Source organism: Pieris rapae, chromosome 16 (assembly GCF_905147795.1).
Source record: "Pieris rapae chromosome 16, ilPieRapa1.1, whole genome shotgun sequence".
Classification (NCBI taxonomy): Eukaryota; Metazoa; Arthropoda; class Insecta; order Lepidoptera; family Pieridae; genus Pieris; species Pieris rapae.
In genome coordinates, this window is record NC_059524.1 from 778,831 (window position 1) to 800,809 (window position 21,979).

General features: G+C 33.5%; 1 protein-coding gene across 2 annotated transcripts in view; it reads right to left on the minus strand.

Moving 5' to 3' along the window:
• The window catches only part of LOC110991764 (glutamate receptor-interacting protein 2), a 169,016-nt gene that overhangs the window by 16,334 nt on the left and 130,703 nt on the right, over positions 1 to 21,979 (minus strand). For both annotated transcript variants that reach the window (XM_045631613.1, XM_022257251.2), the window contains 5 exons: positions 6,127 to 6,336; positions 4,452 to 4,696; positions 3,820 to 4,112; positions 2,630 to 2,805; positions 1,253 to 1,345 (listed from right to left, as the gene is read on the minus strand). In XM_045631613.1, coding sequence (XP_045487569.1) covers positions 1,253 to 1,345; positions 2,630 to 2,805; positions 3,820 to 4,112; positions 4,452 to 4,696; positions 6,127 to 6,336 — 1,017 coding nt within the window. The remainder of the gene's footprint in view (positions 1 to 1,252; positions 1,346 to 2,629; positions 2,806 to 3,819; positions 4,113 to 4,451; positions 4,697 to 6,126; positions 6,337 to 21,979) is intronic.

Below are 21,979 nucleotides of genomic sequence, written 5' to 3' on the forward strand. Positions count from 1 at the left end.
GACACTTTTACTTCGCAAGTCGGAATTGGAAATTAAATTTAGGGAATTTATTGAGCAGTATTGCAGTGGCTTTAGCGTGTAACTGTCATAGCTGAGGTCGAAGGTTCAAACTTCAGCTGTGGAGTTGCATTTGAACGAATTTCTAAACGAAACTAAACAAAATGAAATAAAATGAATTCTATTTATATGGAATATTATAAAATTTTCGTGTCACAATGTTCGTTTCCATAATCAATACACACCCGAAGATATTGTGTCGATATAGAAATCGAAGTAAAAGTAAAAAATCCCACCTAAAAAACCCAACACCAACATTGACTTGCACGACTCAATCACCATTACAAAGGTGTCGTAAAACATGTACAAAGTATTCCCAAACATTAGCAAGTTTTTGTTGGAGGTTTGGACTTCACAATAAACAACCCTATAGTACGATTACAGGCCTAAACAAATATTGGGGGCGTGAAATCTCAAAGTTGCTTCACAAAAAATTGTTTGAACGCTTTTTGCTACAAAACGTTGGTGAAATTGTTATTCTTGGCAATAAATTTTCTAAATTATTCCTGGTTTTCCTGTTCTTTATTTAAGCGTATTTTTATTGTGATTTATAGTGATATGCAGATATTAAATGGAAATTTACAAGAAAATAAACTTAAACGGGTTTTGTTTTTTCATAGACATAGACATTATATTGTTAAAATACTTGAAAATAATTAGGGTCGCTAATTGTTTTTCATTCATCTTGAAAACCACACGGACAATATAAAAATAAATAAAAAACAAAAGACATCTTTTCACATGGCCTGTTCCCATGTTGGAAATCCAACTAAACTATTTATATAAGCGCCAAAAAACATGTTGTATATCATAAAGGATTGGAATAATAAAAACTTTGTTGCTGAAATATTTTTTTAGGTAATTGTACCAATTCGATATATTTAAGACTGGACAACAATCAACAATAATTTTAATACAATCATGTATATAATACCAAAGAAAGCAATAATGTATGTAAAATTAATTGATTCATTTAAATAATAAATGAATTATTAATTAGAAGTATTTTTGAACCAATTCGACTTAGGGTCCTTTAAGAAAAGAGCGTACCAATTCTTAAAAGGCCGGCAACGTACTCGCGAGCCCTCTGGCATTGAGAGTGTCCATGGGCGGCGGTATCACTTAACATCAGATGAGCCTCCTATTCGTTTGCCCCCTGTTCTATAAAAAAAATAGTCACTTAGTATGTACTCACCAAAGTCATCTTGACCACCCAGTTTAGGCATGGAACTTTGTCTATATCTTTGCCTTTGTTTCTTAGGATTCAGCGTACCGGATATTGAATTTTCTGAAACAAAACATTTTCTATTCTAACGAAAACGTCACATCCACGAGTCAACGTAATAAAATAATAATATTGCTTATCGTTAAAAATATTTTAAAACTTGCTTTATAAATTTATTTTTATAAAAGTGGCTATACGCTCAACCATAATGTCGCTTGCCCCGGGGCACAAAGTCGTAAAAGCTAAATCTAGTATTTTTTTAGGTACATTAATCTTTGTATAAACACATATATAAATTACGTGTCACGTTGTTTGTCCTATGCTATGTCGCTATGGACTTTTAAGTTCATACACAACCGATATCAATCAAATTTGCACACCGTGTGCAGTTTGTGATCAAACTTAAAAGATAGGATACATCTCAATTTATACCCGCAATATTATTTTTTTGCAAATATTTGTTTATTAATTGATACAATTCTTACAGATGGCGCTGTGATAAAAGAACTTCGTTTCACATAATCTATCTACCTTTCACATAAGTTCTTATACCGTTTGAAAAGTTTACTACTATGTAACATACTGCTAGTACATATATATATAAAAATATAAATATATAGTATTTATATATCAAGTGTAAGCTATTATTTCCTTTTCTACGATTTAAACATTATTATCTATTTAGTGTAAATAGTTAGTTAATCTGTATAGTTGTTGCGATTTATTTCACGAAAGTAAAATTATGTGAACGTGTTTTACTAACATTGTTCACAAAATAATTTCCGTAGAATAAAGGCATCTCCGTGTTTTTTATGCTTTGCAAAATTTTGAAATACAGTTTATAGTAAGGAAGTCAGAATGGAAAAAAAACTAAAACAGTCGTACTACTCTAGTTAGTAGCTACTCGACTTTGTTTCCCGGAGCAAGCGATATGCTTTATACGGTCTTGCGTTTGAACTCGGCTGTGCACAATTCATTTTTCTGTCTACGATCAAGGAAAACATCCTATAGAATTCAAAGCCTTTCAAAATAAACGCGTTGTATGTTTTTAATTAGAAATTTGTGAATAAATGAAGTGTGTAAAGTTGTGTAAACGTAAAATAATGTCAAGAAACTCAAAGTCCGCCAGTTCTTCAGAACGTGTGAGTGTTGTACAAATAAAATCAAAGTCAAAGTCAAAATTCATTTATTCATATAGGTAACATAATGTACACTTAACGTCAAAAAAAAAGAAATATTAAATGAATGTAATTTTACATTTACTGCCAGTTCTCAAATCAAGGGCGTAGATCGGAAGAGAAGAACTGGCTCTCCGCCACTCTTTTTAATCGCCAAATGTTAACATACCTCTAGGAAACCTTCCACCATGTGCCAGAATATGTCGCGGTGCTATATGAAGTCTCGTAAAACCAGGTTCGCAGTTCTCTAAGTAACACATCACTTCTTCAGCTGTGTAGGTGTTGCCATCAATGACGTGGTCGTCAAATGCCAACAGCTGGTCGCCAGGATGGAGAGCACCACATCTGAAATAGTGTAAAAGTAGTAATGCTTGTTTCTATTTTATACAATCTTTTTTTACTTTGGCGACATGAACAATAAAATCCAGAAATTTATTATTAATGTAACTTATATGTATAGAATATACATTCTATTCCTGGGTATACCATGTTGTTAAGTCGGTATAATTTAATTAGACTGTAGGAAATCAAATTTCGTAAATAAACTACACACCACTTAATATTAGATTTACATATTATTTTAATTAAAACAAACTTTAATACCACGCTACTATAATAACGTACAATCGATTATTTAATTTATTTTTTATTAAACAGGAGGCAACCGGGCATGAGGCTTGATGTTAAGTGATACCGCCATCTATAGACACTCACTTTACCAGAGGATTCGCAAGAGAAATTTTAAGTTGAAGCTGGTCCACATAGTTGAAGTGGGTGGCCCAAAACTGCTGTAAAAAACTCGGACCTCGTGATACGGGTGGAATGTCGTAATCGGCTTTGATGACCACGTCCGACTTAGGGGCCAAAGTAAGTCCGAGTTAGGTAACCACGAACACAAGAAAAAGTCAAAAGGTAATGTTAAAAGGTTTACTACAAACTTCCATGCTAATTATTATTACATATTAACTTTAAAAAATAGTTTTATGTGTTATGATGTTATTTTATTACCATGATTACATTAGAACCAATTACGATATAATGCTACTTATTCTCTCATGTAAAATTAATTGCAGATCAATTCTATACAAAATGCCCTTCCATGTTCCTGCCTACCAGAATTAACTTCTCGTGTTTTTTTTCACGTTCCTCACATCAACACCAACCGAATTACGTATTACTTAGTTGAATGCATTTAATAATGTTTATTTTATATTTGAACCTTTGTGCATATATTACGTACACCATTATATCTTTAGTATAATTCTGTTTTGTTCTATATTTATGTAAGCTTAGGACTAAATTACCACGGTTAAACCACCATAAAGCTCACTTATGATTTCTATTACAAAAAAACCTTACCTGTCACTAATACTCGCAGGTAATATACTATCAATGTAAATCGCGTTGCACGTCCCAACCCTTTGGTACGTGTCAGATCCAGAACTATACACATCGTCAGAATACCGCTGATTACTCAAGAAAAGCCCCAAGTCCTCGTTACACGGCCTTTCAATCTCGATAAGTAAGGGCCCACTCGCCAACTTAACGGATTCCATGATAGATACATCATACTCGATAGTTAGGCTCGTCACTTGCGGGCAATTCTGTAGTATTTGATGGACCTCTGATAGTGTTTTGTTTGTTAGGGATATCTGGAATAAAGATAATAAGTCAGTCTTTCTCCATATAAAGATAAAATCATCGTTGTTAAATTTTGTTTAAGCGTTCGTAATAGCGTGTACCAAATACTGAAAAGTATGAACAATAATAAAATATTCTTTTGTAGGAATCGAGTCCAGAATCAATTCTCTCCTAACTAAGCAATATTTGTTCAGGGTAAGCAGCATGTTAGTGGATAGAAAAAAATCATGGGTTAGGAACGTTAGAAAGTGGACGGGTATTGAAACTGCAGAAGCGTTGCTGCACAGGACAAGACAGGGTTTACGAGACGGCCAGTAATGAAGAGGAACCAAAAGAAGTATTATACTCACATGATCGACTTTCAACAGCCGATCACCAGGTTTTATCCTTGATGTACTATACGCTGCCCCACCAGGTCTGACATGGGTAATGACCAATGGTTGCGCATCCAGAGATCTGCTGTTCAACACCAGATCAGCAGTTGGGGCCGCGTTTTCCGGAAGGCCTCCGCGTATTGTCACTCCGAGAGACCCTCCAAGTTTCTCAACTGGAACTTCTGCTAGCTTCGTTGTGATGTAGAGGGAATTTTGCGATGCTAGAAAGAGTATTCTCAAGTTTAAACAACATACACGAAAGATTAACTTAGACGCGCTAGTTACTTGGTGACGCGCCCTCCTAAACTATGGAAAAAGAAACCTGGAGTTTAAGGGTGTCACAATTTATAAAAAGTTACCATCGGTTATAAAAGGAGAATAAAGTTATGCCCGGTTAATACATACAAATAAGTGATTAAATATCTATATATAAATAAAGCAATACACCCTATGTAGATTAGATTTACACTGGTAAAGTTTAAATATTAATTAGTAATTACTTCTATTAGACAAAAACAAATAAAACCCAATAGGTACATAAAATGTTATATGAACCCATATAAATCATATAAATGTATTTACATAAAATATCTAAATAGAACAATAAACTAAAAATAAAATAGTCCTTAATCCGTTAAAAAAGTGTTTTCTATAAATGTGTAAAAGTTATGTTAATAAAAGACAATAGAATGTATTTGATACAATTAAATAGGAAACAAAAAACCAACGCGCAGTTACTTAATAATTAACATGAAAGTTTGTTGTGGTAGAGTTTTTAACATTAGCTTTGTTGACTTTTCTTGTGTTCGGTTACCTATGTGCGCTCGTGACATTTTTAACTTTTAAAATTACTTTTTCACTTCCGTATATATTTTGTTCCGTGTATGTTTTGTAATAGAAGTTTTTCTAATCTAACAAGTATTACCACACTGTTTCAGATATTTCTAAGGTCTTATACAAGTTTTGCTTGATTAGATGTAACACGAAGACTACCTTTTCATAAAACAATTGTTTCAAACAAGTACTATGTACCACGGAATAATTAGGACAGAACGCAGAGGTGTGTGGAAATAGACTAGAGATATTTTGTCATGAATAAAGTTTTTTGTGATAATAACGCCATCTATTGCCGTGAAGTTGGTATTTGCAATAATTGTTTAGTATTTTAAAGGTAAAGGTGCTACAATTCGGGGGATTCTTTAGTTACATATTTCTGACTCACTAACTTTTTGGAAACTAAAAATAACCATCCACATCTCAAAAGATATCCATGGAAGAATTATCGTCTATCAAATTAGTTCAGCAGCTTATCTACTAAAAATAAATACACATAGACAGAAATATATAAAATCCAAGAGTGTTACACAAAAATAAATATAAAAACAAGTTAAAATAAGGATGAAGGTGCCGTTTGAGAACCAACGCCAAAGTCGTTAATTCTCAAACCGCACTAGTTATGCTGGTGAAACATGTGGCATTAAATAAAATGTCAAAAAGATCATTAAATTAAATCATTAAAGTAATATTGCCTTATTAGATATAAAATAATAACATGTAATATTTTGTTACATTTTTTTTTACTTTTTTGACATGACTGCAATTAAATAAAATATCTGCGATGCTAAAAGAATTCGTATTTTAAATATCTTACCATAGTTAGGCATATAGTATTCAACTTCCAAAGATGCCCTCTCTTCAACATTGTCCAACAATCGTAGAACTTCCTCATTGGTAAGCCTAGCCGTGGAGATGCCATTGACGCTGCAGATTCTATCCCCCGGAGCCAGCCGATCGGATTCATGGGCCACAGAGTCTTTAGTAAATCCAACAATCGAAGGTATTACACCTGGTTCCGAACGACCTGTAAAGAACGTAGCTTTTAAAAAAAAGGTCAACTTATACTTAACGAAATTATGCTAGAAAAACTTAAGTTTAAATTGTCGACCAAAATAACCTTGTGCAATTTGGCTTTTTCGGTTAATTTTCATTTCCATATCTATATAATGACTGACTATGATATATAAAAAGACAAACTAGTTAAAACTGTAAATAATTCATTTAATTTTAATGAAATAAATCAATTCGTTATATCGTGATAGTTATGGCATTTTTATCAATTATTACTTTGGGATTTCCAACTTTTGAATATAATTATATATAATAAATTGCAAACTATTAGATTTACTACAAACAAAATGCTATATGTTGTTTCTAGTAAATCGATAAAACAATGAAGCATCCATACTGCTTAACGGATTTCATTCCAGTCGTTGAGCACTCAAAAATAATCTTGGCAAAGGGATACACTACGCTATAGTATATCAGAGATAATTACATAACACAAAACACGATGTCGATGATTTCTTTTATTAGGATGACATCACTACGCAATATCATGCAGGTTGCAATTTGTCATTGTGTCTAAGTCAATTTGTCAGTAGTGCGTTGGATCGCTATTCAGTTGCTCTGCGATCGGCGCCTGTGCATTGCCTTATTTTAAAATAAAATCCAAATTTCGGACGACGATAGAGATAGCTATTTCGCTAATATTAATGAATCTGAAATTTGAGATGTTGTGACGGAAGAATTGTAGAAAATTAATTGATACATTTGTTAAGAATCAGATTTAGTCAGCATTCTGATGTTCATCAGAATGCTCACTAAATCTGATTCTTCTTTCTGAGCTAGGTCTGGATATTTTTTTATACCGCCGCCCATGGACACTTTCAATGCCAGAGGGCTCAGGACTGTGTTGCCAGCCCTTTGGAAATTAGTACGCTCTTTTCATGAAGAAGTCGAGTTGGTTAGGAAATACTTTACAGCTCGTTCTATTTTCCTTTAGATTTTTATTACCAACTTGTTTTTTTATGCTTGCCTATAAATGTACCAATGTATTGTGTTGAGCGTTGGCAAGGTTTTATAAATAAAATATATTTTAACTTAAAATAAAATATTCGCTTAAAGTGAAGACGCAAAACGTATTATTAATTCCTTTGATGGAGTGCTCTCTAACAATCTAAAGGCTTTTAATTAGAGTTCACTCGCCAACCGATGGATTATGCACAATGTAACACGTGAATGTTGTTAACGGCCCGATACATGAATCAATCAATCATCATATACGATTGCGTAGTACAGACTATATAGTACTTATTAGTCGAACCAATTCTACTACTAGAAAAGAGCGTACCAATTCTTAAAAGGCCGGCAACGCACTCGCGAGCCCTCTGGCATTGAGAGTGTCCATAGGCGGCGGTATCACTTAAGATCAGGTGAGCCTCCTGTTCTATAATTTTTTTTTTATTAAAAATGTGTTTGTTACCATGGTAACCGTAATAAATAAATACACGTAATGTAAAAAAGACGAAACGTTTGAATTTGTTTGTTGTCTACGCATGATCGTCTACTGCACCGTAGCTGTATTATTTTATCATTCTCACCAGAACAAGTCTATTACATTTTTAAATGCCACCCAGTTTAAAACCAAAACATTAAAACGTAATTGTTTGGTTGGTAATAGCACAGTTTGTAGTATTAAGAATAGTTTTCTCTATTTTATATTCCTATACCTTACAAATTATTTTATCTTCTTCAAGCCTCCCTAAATACCCTAAGGCTTTATTCAAAGTAAGCTTAGGGCAAGCTTTGACGGACAAAGGAATTGTTGACGCAATTACCATTTTCGGTCTCCCATATATGAGTTGACCTATCTGTATATTTCTAGGGCACTCCAATTGGTCGTATGCGCCCTGTGAGACCTTTCAACCGGTTCTTCAATACTCAATAGAGATAATAAAATCTATGTAACCAGGAATCGCTCCCAATATGGTCTCAGTTATATGCAATTTCTTTACTGTACATAACAAGCAATTACATTGTTTAGAAGTCTTGAAGGCACTATTAAAATATGAAACTCTCAATATATTAAATAGTGAGCAAAAATGTACTACATGTCAATGCTCTTTAATTCAGTTTAAAAAAACACACTACACGACAGTAAAATGTGTAAAAAGAATGAAAAATTACGCTTTCTGGCGAGATAAATGTGTAAATACTCTGAGTTTTCTGTGTATTTATTTATTGTTTATATACTATTATTTTATATGTTTAAAATAATGATGGTTAATCTCATGTTTTATGTTGTAATAGAAGCTATTGACAGTTTTCATTAAATCTTTAATGCGTCAAATGAGATTGACGGGAATTGCAATTTCTTTCTCTTTTCGTATAAAAGAAAGCTCGTCTGGGGGAGCTTGAATGTGATTGGTGCAGAGAGACTGTCGACAAAGAAGTGATCTATAGTTTCGCAAGGAGTCAGTAGTACTACTTAGTGCTAAGTTGCGACCTAACCTTACGCTAACAGCCAAGAGCCGACAGCAGTGCAAAACATTACGATCTGCAACTTTGTTTCATTAATATTTTCTCTATACATTTTTAAAAAGGTGTATTTAGTTGACAGACCGAACCTACAACCATAATATAGGTTTATTCGTAAACTATTAACAAGTTTTAATGGTTCAAAATGAATGTTGGTATTTCATAGCGTTAAATGAAACTTGTGTTTCTGAAATTTCATTTAAGCTCCATGAATAATTTGTATATTCGTAAGAAATGAGGAATACCTGAACACTTCGTTGTCTTTCTACGTATTGCATGAATAAACACATTAGTACGTAAACGAGTATTATTTTAGCAGCAGAATTCTCATTTACAAATTGTTTATATATAAAGCTTATTTATGAACTTTACCCTCTGATTATTTATAATTTTAACTGGCACTTTCGCTCGCTCAACAACTCAAGTATCTTGGTTTCCGAAATGATAAATTACTCTCTGTGCTGTGTTACCTCTCGTCAATTGCTGTTTTTCACAAGCCCTCCTCCACTCTCCATCCAGGAATACCTAGGTCGACCTACTCTTACCATTTATTGGCAAGTACTTGTCATTAATTCAAATAAAATCAAAAATCATTTATTCATGTAACACGTTTCATGAGTGAGGGAATTCCTAAAAGGCCGGCAACGCACTCGCAAACCCCTTCGCATTTAGTGTACATGGGCGGCGTTATCACTTAACATTGCATGAGACTTATGCGCGTTTGTCCTCTATTCTATTTAAAACAATCAAATCAAATCAAAAATCATTTATTCATATAGGTAACATAATGAACACTTATGAACGTCAAAAAAGAAATAACATTGAATGCTTCTAGTTTTACTATTATTGCCAGTTCTCAAATCAAGGGCGTAGAACGGAAGAGAAGAACTGGTAATAAACTCTCCGCCACTCTTTAATCGCCAAGTGTTTTCTTTTACACAACGTTTGTACGGAGCTGCAACCATTACACCATGTTCCACTTGACATTTTTAGTAACAAATAATAATATCTAGTTTAGTCTCGAGCTTTAGCCACAATTGTTGGGTATAGAGTTGAGATTGGGAGACTTTATCTTCAGACGGTTGGGTCCTCCTAGTCGAAAGTCAAGTTTACATAATTGTATTGAGTTACATTGTTCTTGACAGACATCCCTAAGTCTGGTTTCTATTGATTTGGTAAGACAACGAAGGAAATTTAATCTATAACAACAGATATTGTACAATTATAAAAAAGCAAACAATTAATATGAACCAAACTGCAAGCCACATCTCACAAGAGATATTATTTTAAAGATATAAATTAATTCATTAATTTAGCATACTTAAGTATTTAAAGTATTTATTAGTGTATATCTGAATACAGAAATGTTAGTGATGGGCATTTGTAATAGCTCCTGCTAAGTCTAGTTTATGTATCATATAATATTCACTCCTTCCGAGAAAAGGGCCCGCGAGCCTTCTAGCATTAGTTCCTGCCTGTTAGGCTGTTCTTTAAAAAATATATATATAAAGATACTATCTACTATTTATTTATTCAGTACATTTGTTGGCTAATAAGGATAATCGCATCTTATAAAAATAAGTACAAACATAACCATACACTGCTTGTCGTACAAGCCATCATCAATATAACGATGCTATTAAGCGAGCGTTGGACGCAGACCAAACTGCACTTCTCGACCAAGCGTGAAGCTATTAAGAATATTATATGTATATTCGCTTTTTTTTCAAGTATATTCTTTTGAAATCCTTAAAAAGCATTTTATTTGCTTTTGTGTATCGAACGGAGTAACCATAGTATGATGCATAGAGCAGATTTCTATCGACTTAAAAATTTAAAAAATATATTTTTTTAAATTACCATATAAATAGGTTAATATGAAATTCATATAATAATACTGTTACAGCAAATAATGTACGATGAATTTTAGAATAATCGAGTTTTTCTCTGAGGTATCATTGCTTATTGCATATAATATGGCTGAGTCATACATTCGTAAATTAAATCATATAATAAGGTAGGTTCTATACATATACGTATGGTTTTCGTTTACGCGAATACTAAACAAATTTTAGTGTGTTTATTGTTATTTCGTACGAAATACGCGTTACTAAACTATTGCTTATTATAACTTGCTTTTATTATAAAAAGCTGAAGTATGTTCAAGTCAATGGCATCACCAATTAGCGCTATCAAACAGTTCCTGTAGCTATAAAAACTATTGGAATTATATAACTGGTATTGGTTCACAGTAAGACAATAGAACAAAGAGAAAGTTATTTTATAAGGCACTATTCGCTGGAAAGCAATGAGAATAACGGACATGCAGGCACATTTCAATACAATTACAACACTTACAAGTTACAACGTCTATTAATTTTTATATACAGCTGTGTTTGCTTAGTACCAGCGTGGGACTCACGTCCCTGAGGTCGTAGGTTCGATCCCCGGCTTCATCAATAGACTTCCTATCTATCTATGCGTATTACATTGCTCGAACGGCGAAGGAAATTTCTGTGAGAAAACCGGCATGCCTAAAGCCTGGTTTACGCCGCGGCGACAACGTGCGACAGTGCCGCATGCTACACCTTGTTGAATGCTACAAATAGAAAGCATATGTGGCATACTTTACCAACAATATATGGACTTAAATGGTCTGAATTAAATGATTTTTATTTTTAATAGTAATCAGCTGTTGTCGTTACCGCCATCTTGTTTTACGTTATTAATCAACACACTGACTATTGGCCAGACAGATAGTTTAAGATTTTCGATGCTGCTTTATTAAAATTAAATGCTGCGACTTGACTGAATATCGATCTTTAATTAACTGTCTAGAGATTCAATGAACTCTCTGAATTTAACTACTTTTCTACGACATATATAGTAACGTACACGAACATTAATTCACTAGTTTATATGGTTTTGTCTTTCAGGATGTGAATAGGTTTTAGTTGATGAAAATGGCCATATAGATTACCACAAACTAGGATTTCATCGATGATTTAAATCGTACTCGAATGCGACAAAATATTCAAATCTCCCGCGCATTTACATACGAAACGAAGATCTACATATACACTGATTATTCCATTCGGTTGTAATTTAAACATGTACTGGAAATACGAAAACAGGGAATTTCCTATTGCTTGTGGTAATTCATGAAACGTTGCTAGACTTTAAAATATATTTCATGCGAGCTGTTTTAGCAAATTATATATGGAAAAACTTCATTGGATTAATGGAGCTTAGCAATGGTGGAAATTGGGGAAGAAAACAGAATATGTAAAGATACCACTTTCTCACATCAGGAAACAAGTTAAGACGATATCGGAGAGACAAATTGTACAAAGAAGCTACCACAACAACATATTATAATTAATGTTAAAGGCTACAAATTTTATGACGAAAAAGATTTAGTCCAAAATAATGCAGATTTTAACGGGACCTGGGGCGTTTGCTGTATTCCTGCACAGATTTAGCTTCTAATCAGATGCATCATGTCCGTGCCACCTACAAAGTCAGACAGTGATGCATTTCATTATAGAGGTACTGCATTTGGAGACTCCAGATGCGATCTGGAGCAAAAAATCGATATAAAGGTTCCAAGCATTTACCTGAAATAATAAGAAGCTTCAGTTCGCAACTGGTTTCTCAGTAAAATAGTGAAATGCGTCACTTACTGCAACAAGAGCGTAGCAAAGGCTAGATAACGGGTCCTCACTTATGAATATAGTAAAGGAATATGAATATATACCAATATTATATTTTTTTGTCCCACATAACCCTTCACCACCAGGCAATCATCACGGAAAAAAAACGGCGGAGGATGTCGCTCTCTGACGTACCCATCAGGCAAATTGTCGAGATTGATGAAAGTCGCCCGCTACTGCCACTAGGCCAACACGTATCGCGTGAATACATTTTATAATATGTAAGGATTTTTGCTGACTTTAGACTTTTCGAAATGTTGCCGTTTATCAAAAGAATTTAGACGTTATTAAATTCTGCAAAATATCACTACATTTTATTCAAAGGCAACAATACACCGCGCAGCGTCGTTGGCGCTGATACTTTTAAAGTCGTTTAGCTTCTATTGTAAACGTGTAGCGCTTAAAGAGCTGGTGTGGTGAGATCTTTTGAATTAAAGATAGATCACGTTCCAGCCCCGGGGTGTCGATTTATTTTTAAGTTGACGCTTTAGTAAATGCTGAAATTTAAGCTAGAAATAGTATAACATTTCAGGAAACCGGATAACAAGTTTTATCTCACGTATGAATCAGATATTGTCAACATATATATATTTAGGAGAAATAAGTAAGAATAGTACCGTAAATTTGTGATTCAGTGGCGCTGCCACAAATCTTGGCCATAAATAATAATAATTTTATGTTAGCTATATTGTTATTACATTTTTTTTATAAAACAGGATGTTCAGTGACACCGCCGCCCATGGACAATCGACGCTAGAGGGCTCGCGTTGCCGGCCTATTAAGAATCGGTACGCTCCTCTGAAGGACTCTAAATCGTATTATAAGAACACTAACGTCAGAATAGAAGAATACCTGGATCTTTAAACGCATGCTACAGCCCGGAAAAAAGGCCCTTACGGGTCTTTCCATCACACAGGCTGACAGGGATGAGGGGGATAGTTGTACGGCGCCACTATTACAACCTTCAGAAATGAAGAAATTTGCAAAAACAACCTTAAAGACACTCAGTTGTGAAACGACGTCGAGGTTACACTGGTGAGTACACTTGTTATTGAATCGTTTCTGTGTTATGTCAGTTTCCTCACGATATTTGCCGACACCGTAAGAAATCATTGTGCACATATAAAGAATCCATTGATGCGTTGCCGTGATTCGAACTGACGACCTCAGTATTCATAGCCGCTTTAGCAATACAATACTTTTTTATTATTATATCTAGTAGTCTACGACATTACCATACCTATTAGAGTCGCATGCTGGAGCCACTAAGCCAACACTGCTCACTTAAACTTTAATTTACTTAAAATTGGGTCTAATTTTAAAACGCCTGTTGCCCCAACTCATAACGTAAAGTAATTAAACTCTTGCCATAATTAGATTTTCAACACGGGAACTAAAAACTGCAAAAGTTGACTCATAACTCCTGGAATTGCGTGACTTGTATGAATCAGATTGTTGTTATTTAAGAACCCCAGATTGAGGTTATAAAATAATACTTTAAATATTTGTACTACAAAAAACGGTTCCAAGTTGAAACACAATTTATTTAATTAAGCTGATTAAAGTTTTTAATGCATTTATAGCATGGGAGAGTATTAGACCATAAGTTTTAACAATTGTAAATAACGTAACGGTTCTTATTATTATGACACTATGATAATTAATATTGCCTATTTTTATATGGCTGATTGTGGTGGAATGAGTTAAAGTCACACCAGGATCGCGTTATCGCATCCTGGTCAAGGCTGTTAAAGCGATCCAGGGTACGAAAAAAGCTTAAGTTTCTGTGTTAACCTGTTATTTATTTATTTATATTTATTTATTTATCGTGCACGATTTCCTTATACCGAAAAATATGTTAATGTATTATGTAGCTGACTGATAAAGTAATAATTGTTTGACTGTGTCATAAAATAGGAGGATGAAGGAAAGCAAGAGGAAACCGCCATGCCCACTAGCCCCCAAAAGTGCCTAGAAATGAAAGATACAGAAATCTGAGGCCCACTTGTTAGGACAAGTAGTTTTGGTATTGAATTGGTATATACCAGAGGAGCTTAGATATGAAAACATTAAATTAAACATTTGTTAACTGATTTTTAAACAAATATTTAATACTTTTGCTGTAATTTAATCAAATATACAACACCAAATAGTTTACAATAAAAATGTTATATTAACGAAATGCCCCAATCTGCAATGCGGTTTGCTATTTTTATATGAAAAATCTGAATAACCCAGGTAATGTAAATACTCGTATTTGTGTCTGTTTTTTAACACACATCAGAGTACACTTTTACATTTTTACAGAAATGATTTACACAAATGAACAGCCGCGATGCAGATTCTCTCCATTCCGGCGATAGCTCATGTGGAAGCAAGAAAACATCTGGGGCGGACCATAGGTTTATGTCCTCAAAATTATACACTAATATGAGTAATTACAGTGTACAGTTTTGAGGATAACTAGACTTTTACTTGATCGGTTAATTTGTTACCAATCAGTTTGTACCAGTCTTTATAGTAGTTTTATTCTCTACTTGAATAGTAATAAAAATACATTGTCTTCACATATAATTATTTAACTAATGTATACAAATATTTCAAACCCGATTTGGAGTTTCTTGCCCATTCTTCTCCGCACGAAACTACGTTTTGGAAGGGGCAACTAGAATCATCTTTATATTTTATTTAACGTTCAAAAGTGCTATTTTAGGTGGTCTAATTGGAATAAATGATATGACTTGACTCTCCAAGTTTTAATCGCCTAGGCTCGATGCAGATTATTGTATTAAGTTTTTATTAAGTAAGTATTAAATGTATTTAGCACATAAAACATGCAAATTGATATATCAAATGGACAAATTGAGTCCGTGGTTATTGGAATAATTATTGTTGACCCTACGCAGCACAGATGTGTTGGACGTAGCACGTTAAATTAGAGCAATTTGAGTCTAATGGTAACTAAATAAGATACAAATTAGTTTGTTATTTTATTATTCGGTGTAAAACTAAGAAATGTTAATTAATAGGCAATTGTGTAAAGAGAAAGTGTAGCTGATAAATACAATTATTAGATTGGCAACATAGGTGTCGTTTTATTGTTGTTGTTCTTTCAAGGGATTATAAATTGAGTTTTATTTATTGACTACGTTGGTTTTATTTTACGCAATTGTAGAAACTTAATGCTATTGGTGTTACAAAAACATTAACGCCTTTTGCATCTAAAAATCATCACATTGCAGCATCTGCTTGATAGAAGTCTACCATAGTCCGCTACACAACTACTTTATCTTACTGCTGCTATAAAAGTATTAACGCCTCTTGATGATTCCACAGTCCACTTCACAAAGTCACTTTTGCGAACCAGCAAACTGTGGAATCGACTCCCTCCAATTATTTATAGAAACAGTATCCTCCCTCAAAGGCCGGCAACTCACCCACTAAAATGGGTGTCCATGAGTTGCTTTACCCCACTATTATCATATTATATCATATTTCATTATTCTAGTTCTTTATAAATATCCCAACCGGTATACATGACATAGGCTTTTGATATAACCTCACCTGTTTATTACGTTAAGTATTTACTATATATAAACAAGTTTGATCGTTAATATCTTTAATCTTGTGTCTTGAAGAGTTATAGGTAGCAAAGTTTACCTATCATAAGATAATACCAAATAAACTTTCTACAGTTAAATAGGTTGGCATGGCTGTAATTTATTAACAACAATTACAAATATTCGTTATTTGTAGTAGTGCTTTGTAGTAAAATTTCAAAACCAAATAATATTACTATTTAGTACCTGTTCTAAACAATATCCCTTTAGAAATGTGTGCATACCCAAACTCTAAAAGTACAGTAGGATCTATGTTGGTATATCACAATGTATCACCTCAGCAATAGAGCAATTCACCGATATAGTATTACAGTATGTTACAAGCTACATTTTCTAAAATGGTATAATTATGGTAAACATAAAATTCAAACCAAATATACTAAAAATATATCGCTTTCAATTTTAGATTTTACTATTAATTTTCAGCAAACAATTAGAATTAAGTATCAGATAAACATTAACAAAGTTTCTAAGTTATTTGTGGACTGGCAGCCTCATATGGCATACTCATATATTGGCCTTACAATCGGATATCACATAACCAAGTAGCTAACATAGTCTTCATAATGAGAATAACTTTCGCTCTAGTGACATAAATCCCTAGTGGCTATTTCATATATTATATTCAAACCGTCACAATATAATGGTTTAACTCATCACGCGTACATTGAATAATTACTAGTGCTAGGTAGAGGAAAACTAAACGTATTGTGTACAGGGTATAAATCAGAATAAATATAGATTAATTAAATATTTTAATAATCTTATATTTTTTAATTTTTTTTTTCTCGTGAACGTCGAAAACTTGAAGTGCCTACAAGTTTACATTTAACAATTCTAAAGGCCGTAGAACAAATATTTCTGCCGCTTCTTAATTACAACTTACTCTATTTGCGTGTCTACTACAAGTAGTAGTATCTCCGTACATAGTACACAGTAAGAACGAAATGTAAATGCATGTTACACACGTCTTAATGTTTTACATATGTTTATTTTATTTTATGTTTTATGTCTCAATAACTTAATACTTATAAAATAAAAAAAAAGCAATATTAAATAAAACAGTAACCAAACCATAGTGAATGCAGAAGAAGACTAAAGGCTAAAATGATAATCGTTAATAGCTTTCTTTATAGGTTTTTGTGTGTTTTGACAATATTTTGCGAACCGTCAAATCCGTTTTTAAGCATTTCGCGTTCAAACAGATACACGCGTCCAGAGTAATTCATTTAATAATATGTGAGGATTTTAAAATGTATTAATTAAAGTACATACGTTGTCTTAACAGAAATTTAAACTTATGTATGGAAAGTAAGAAGAATAAGAATCGTTATTCTCTAGCTACATTATCAATGCAATGAGGTGCCAATTTCTATCAATTGGCAATACCTATAGGCTATATCTATATATATATATATATATATATATACCAATAGATCTATATCTATAGGCGCACGCTCTAGAGATCCAAGCCACATAGCCAAGTAAACTCTCGACTAAGCAGAAGGAAACGTGGTGGCCAAAACAGAACTGGAAACGGAACATCATTGCAGAGGCGAAGGAAGACGAGGTGTTATGAAATTAAGAGAAACGCAAAGGACCAATCAGGCTGATTTTTTACTCTTTGCCTTCTATCCTAATTGGGAGCCATAGGTCTTTAAGTCAAGTAAGTTATTCCTTAGCTACAAGAGTATATACAAAAATAAATTTCACCATTTCTAAACTAACATTTCTTAAGTTGAGACTGTAGTGACCAGCTGTTACTGAGTTTAAGTACTCTCACTTATTTTGAACTAAAAGCTTTCCTACAAGTTCTCTGGAAGATGGCTCAATGCTTAAATATTTAAAAAATACTTGATGCCTTGTAAATTGTCCATACATTTTATATGTCAGATTGTGAATCAAATGAAAGCTTTATTTAAAAAGCTCTTCAATGTTTTGTCCAACCTGTTACATAAATTAGTGAATACAACACTGTTTATATGTTTTTGAATAAAATGGTTAAAACCCTTAGACAACAATAAATCATAAAGACTCAAGTGGTTATATAATATAGTCTATGAATAGTTGAAAAGAATAAATGAAAGAGATTATAAAAAGAATGTATAAAATTAATAAAGAGAATTATTTTTAACAGACACCTAACATATTTTATTCGGCTGACGAACAAAAATAGTCATATAACTCGCAGGCTTTGATAAAGCATTCTCAATTATTTAAAGAACTTTAGTCTTATATTTGCAGAGTTATATGAAGACGGAAGAAAAATCTTAAAAGGCATGCAACGATAAATATAAATGTGGTAATTAAAATACAGCAGCGAGCAGTGTCAGCTCCTAGTGGCTAGTCTCACCCCTGAGGTCGTAGGTTCGATCCCCGGCTGTGCACAAATGGATTTTCTATCTGTGACGCATACAACATTCCCTCGAATGGTAAAGGAAAAAATCGTGAGGTAACCGCCTTACTTTAGACCCAAAAAGTAGACGGCGAGTGTCAGGCACAAGAGACTGCCTACTTGAGTATTAGATTAGCAAATGGTCATAAAACAGTTCCAGATTAAACAGCTCAGGCCTTGAAAGGTTTTAGTGCTACTGATTTTTTTAAAATTCAATAAGCTTCTGGTTTCAACTCAAAGCATCCATTTTAAAATCTAGAATCTAGAAGATTATAAATCAACTTATGTATGCAAAATTAATTTAGTAATAATTGCTCTGAAAGCAAATCATAATGAAATTAAGTTTAAAGACATCTAGGTCAGCTGGCTCCAATTAGGCACAGCTGGCGAATTGGGTCTAGACTTTATAAATTATGTTAGGTTCGGGCAAGAATGTCCGTACTAATTAATTATTTATCAAAAAGTTTATTTCGTATTTTTCTTAGAAATTTTTAGTTAAATTAATTAGAAAAAGGATTTTTTCTAAAAAAACTAGGTCTCTGGCTGGTTTATTGAAGAGTTAGATAAAGGTTAATGAGATTACCAAAATGTCTAAAATTGATCAATGGACTATTTATTTTATAAAAAAGGTTTGCCACTGGGCTTTACAGTAAATTTCATTTATTTCAATAAAATATTTCATATATCTTTCCTAAAAATCTGTTTACGCTGTTTATTATTATAAATATATGTGTATCTCTCTTCTGACTTAATCGCGATGGTTGAATGTGGTTATGTTATGTAATTTGTGTTTGGTTACTCGCGAATGCTAGTATGAGAGTTATTTAACTGTTTTCCAAGGCATGAACTTGAGTTAATTCTTCATCAATCACTAGGTGAACACTCCATTTTTATACTATGACCTGCAGGTATTGAATACTGATCACCCACTTACATTTATACATACTTAGAAACTTGAAATAATATTAAATACATAAGAAATTCAGTAGTATTGGCTTAGGCGTCAGGGTGCGACTCGCATCTCTGAGGTCGTAGGTTCGATTCCCGGTTGAGCACTGACTATCTATGTTACGTTCAATACTCGCTCGAACGGTGGGGGAAAACATCGTGAGGAAACTGGCTTACCGGAAACCTAAAATCGTCGGCATGTCAGGCACAGGAGTCTGATTACCTACCTGCATATTAGATGTATAAATGATCATGAAATAGATACAAAAATCCAGACCGATTTTTAATAAAATATACTTAATATAAACTCACTCAAATACAGTTAATTATTTAGGCCAAGGCATTTCATAGATATAAAAACTATTTTAAATAAAACAGTGCCAATGAAATATTTTTAAATGTGAATATTCAAGAGACGTATTCAATAACTCGATAAAAAGGTTTTCCTCAGAACCAAAAATTAGATTCCTCCGCTTCGATAACCAAATGAATAATCCATTTACAGCGTCAAGGTGCCAGCGCGAATCAGCGAGGTATTTCTTAACACATTTCAATAGTGTCGAAGTGGGTAAATTATAAACAGTAGATAAATTGTTACATTAGAAAAAGAAATTCTTGAACCATTCGCTGACTATGTAGTGAAATTATAATAAAAACAATATGTTAAACAATTAATAATTTTCAAAACTTGTCTTTTCAATATATTTTTTAAATCGTGGCATCGTGGATCATTACAATCTAGCCTTATTTAAGATAAATAAGTATTTTTTTATAGAACAGGGGGCAAACGGGCAGGAGGTACACCTGATGTTAAGTGATACCGCCGCCCACGAACACTCTCGATGCCAGAGGGCTCGCGAGTGCATTGCCAGCCTTTTAATAATGAGTACGCTATTTTCTTGAAGGACCCTAAGTCGAATTGGTTCGGAAATACTTCAGTGGGTAGCTGGTTCCACAAAGTGGTGGTGCGCGGCAAAAACTGCCTTGAAAAACGCGCAGTTGTGGAACGGTTAAGTCTAACCGAATTTACTAATAATAATAAAATGTAAGAAAGTGTCCATAACTTACAAACAGTCTATATTAAAAGTTACACACTCTGTTTAACACTTATGACTACACTAACACAAATTCACAAATTCAAATGATTTTATCCTTTTCAATTTTCTCACTATGACCGTGGACTAGTGCTGGGCAGGCTACCTCTAATTAATAAGATATATTTGTTTTTTAAAATATTGTTTGATGATTTGCTTTTTTAAAAGAGTACCGAGAGTTTTTTACGCCGGCTTTTTCTCTCGGCCTACACCCTCTGTCTTTGCCGATGAGTAGGGATGCCTACAAGTTCGAATTGATTGACGTGGAGTAAGTGATACCTACATGATCATATGTTCCAAAATAAACGTATTTTATTTATTTTTATTTTATTCTAATCATAAAGTTCTTACAATATATGCACATTTTCGAGACTAATTTTTGTGTACATATCCATTTATGTACAGCATAATAGTAAAACATATTGAAACGGGACATTATACATACACGCAATATTTATTAGAAAAGCTCTGTTTTGTATTTATACATTAAAAAAGTCGTGTTCTCCACGGAGTCCATTAGGGAAGGTGAGATTGAGTGTCACGAGGAATTTTTAATGCTGGCAAGAATGTTCGGTTCGTGACTCCCACTTGAATATTTAAGTGTCTGAGGCGACTGGGAAAATGTTTTCGCAGGGTTGCTAGATGCAATTCCTTTTTTGAAATAAGACAATTTACATGAAATAGGGTTAACAGAACTGTCAAAATGTTAAGATAAGTTTATACTCTTGAAACACGTCGTGTGGGAGTGACAAAGGAGTTGTTCTTCATGTTAGATTCATGAAAGCAGCTGACCTTCATCACCGGACGTCGAGGGAATACAAAATACCATCCATATCACTTCAACATCCGTCATTCCACAACTGAGCGATTCTTAAGGTACTTTTTGGTGCGCTCCACCACTACGTGGAACCAGCTGCCCACTAAATTATATCCAAACCAATTCGACTTAGGGTTCTTCAAGAAGATAGCGTACCAATTCTGGCAACGTGAGTGTCCATGAGATAAATGATACCATCAAATGAGCCTCCTACCCGTTTGCCCCAGTTACACAATAAGAACTAACTTCCGAAGCGTCTAGAAATCCAAAATAGTATTGGTCTACAAAAAAAACTTGAATCGAATCCTCGGGCTGCGCACTAACTATAATAATAGAGACAATAATATTTACATAATTGTCACCAGTTGCTGAAGCCTCCCTTTATAACAAGATAAGCTTGGGTTGAATCCTCACACAAATGCTTTAAATATTAATTATACCATCAGCTACTAAGTTATAGTTGACTCACACTGTGTGAATATGTTTACGTTTTTGAATGTCTAGTAGGTTTTACCTACACTACAAGCAAAAATTATATAC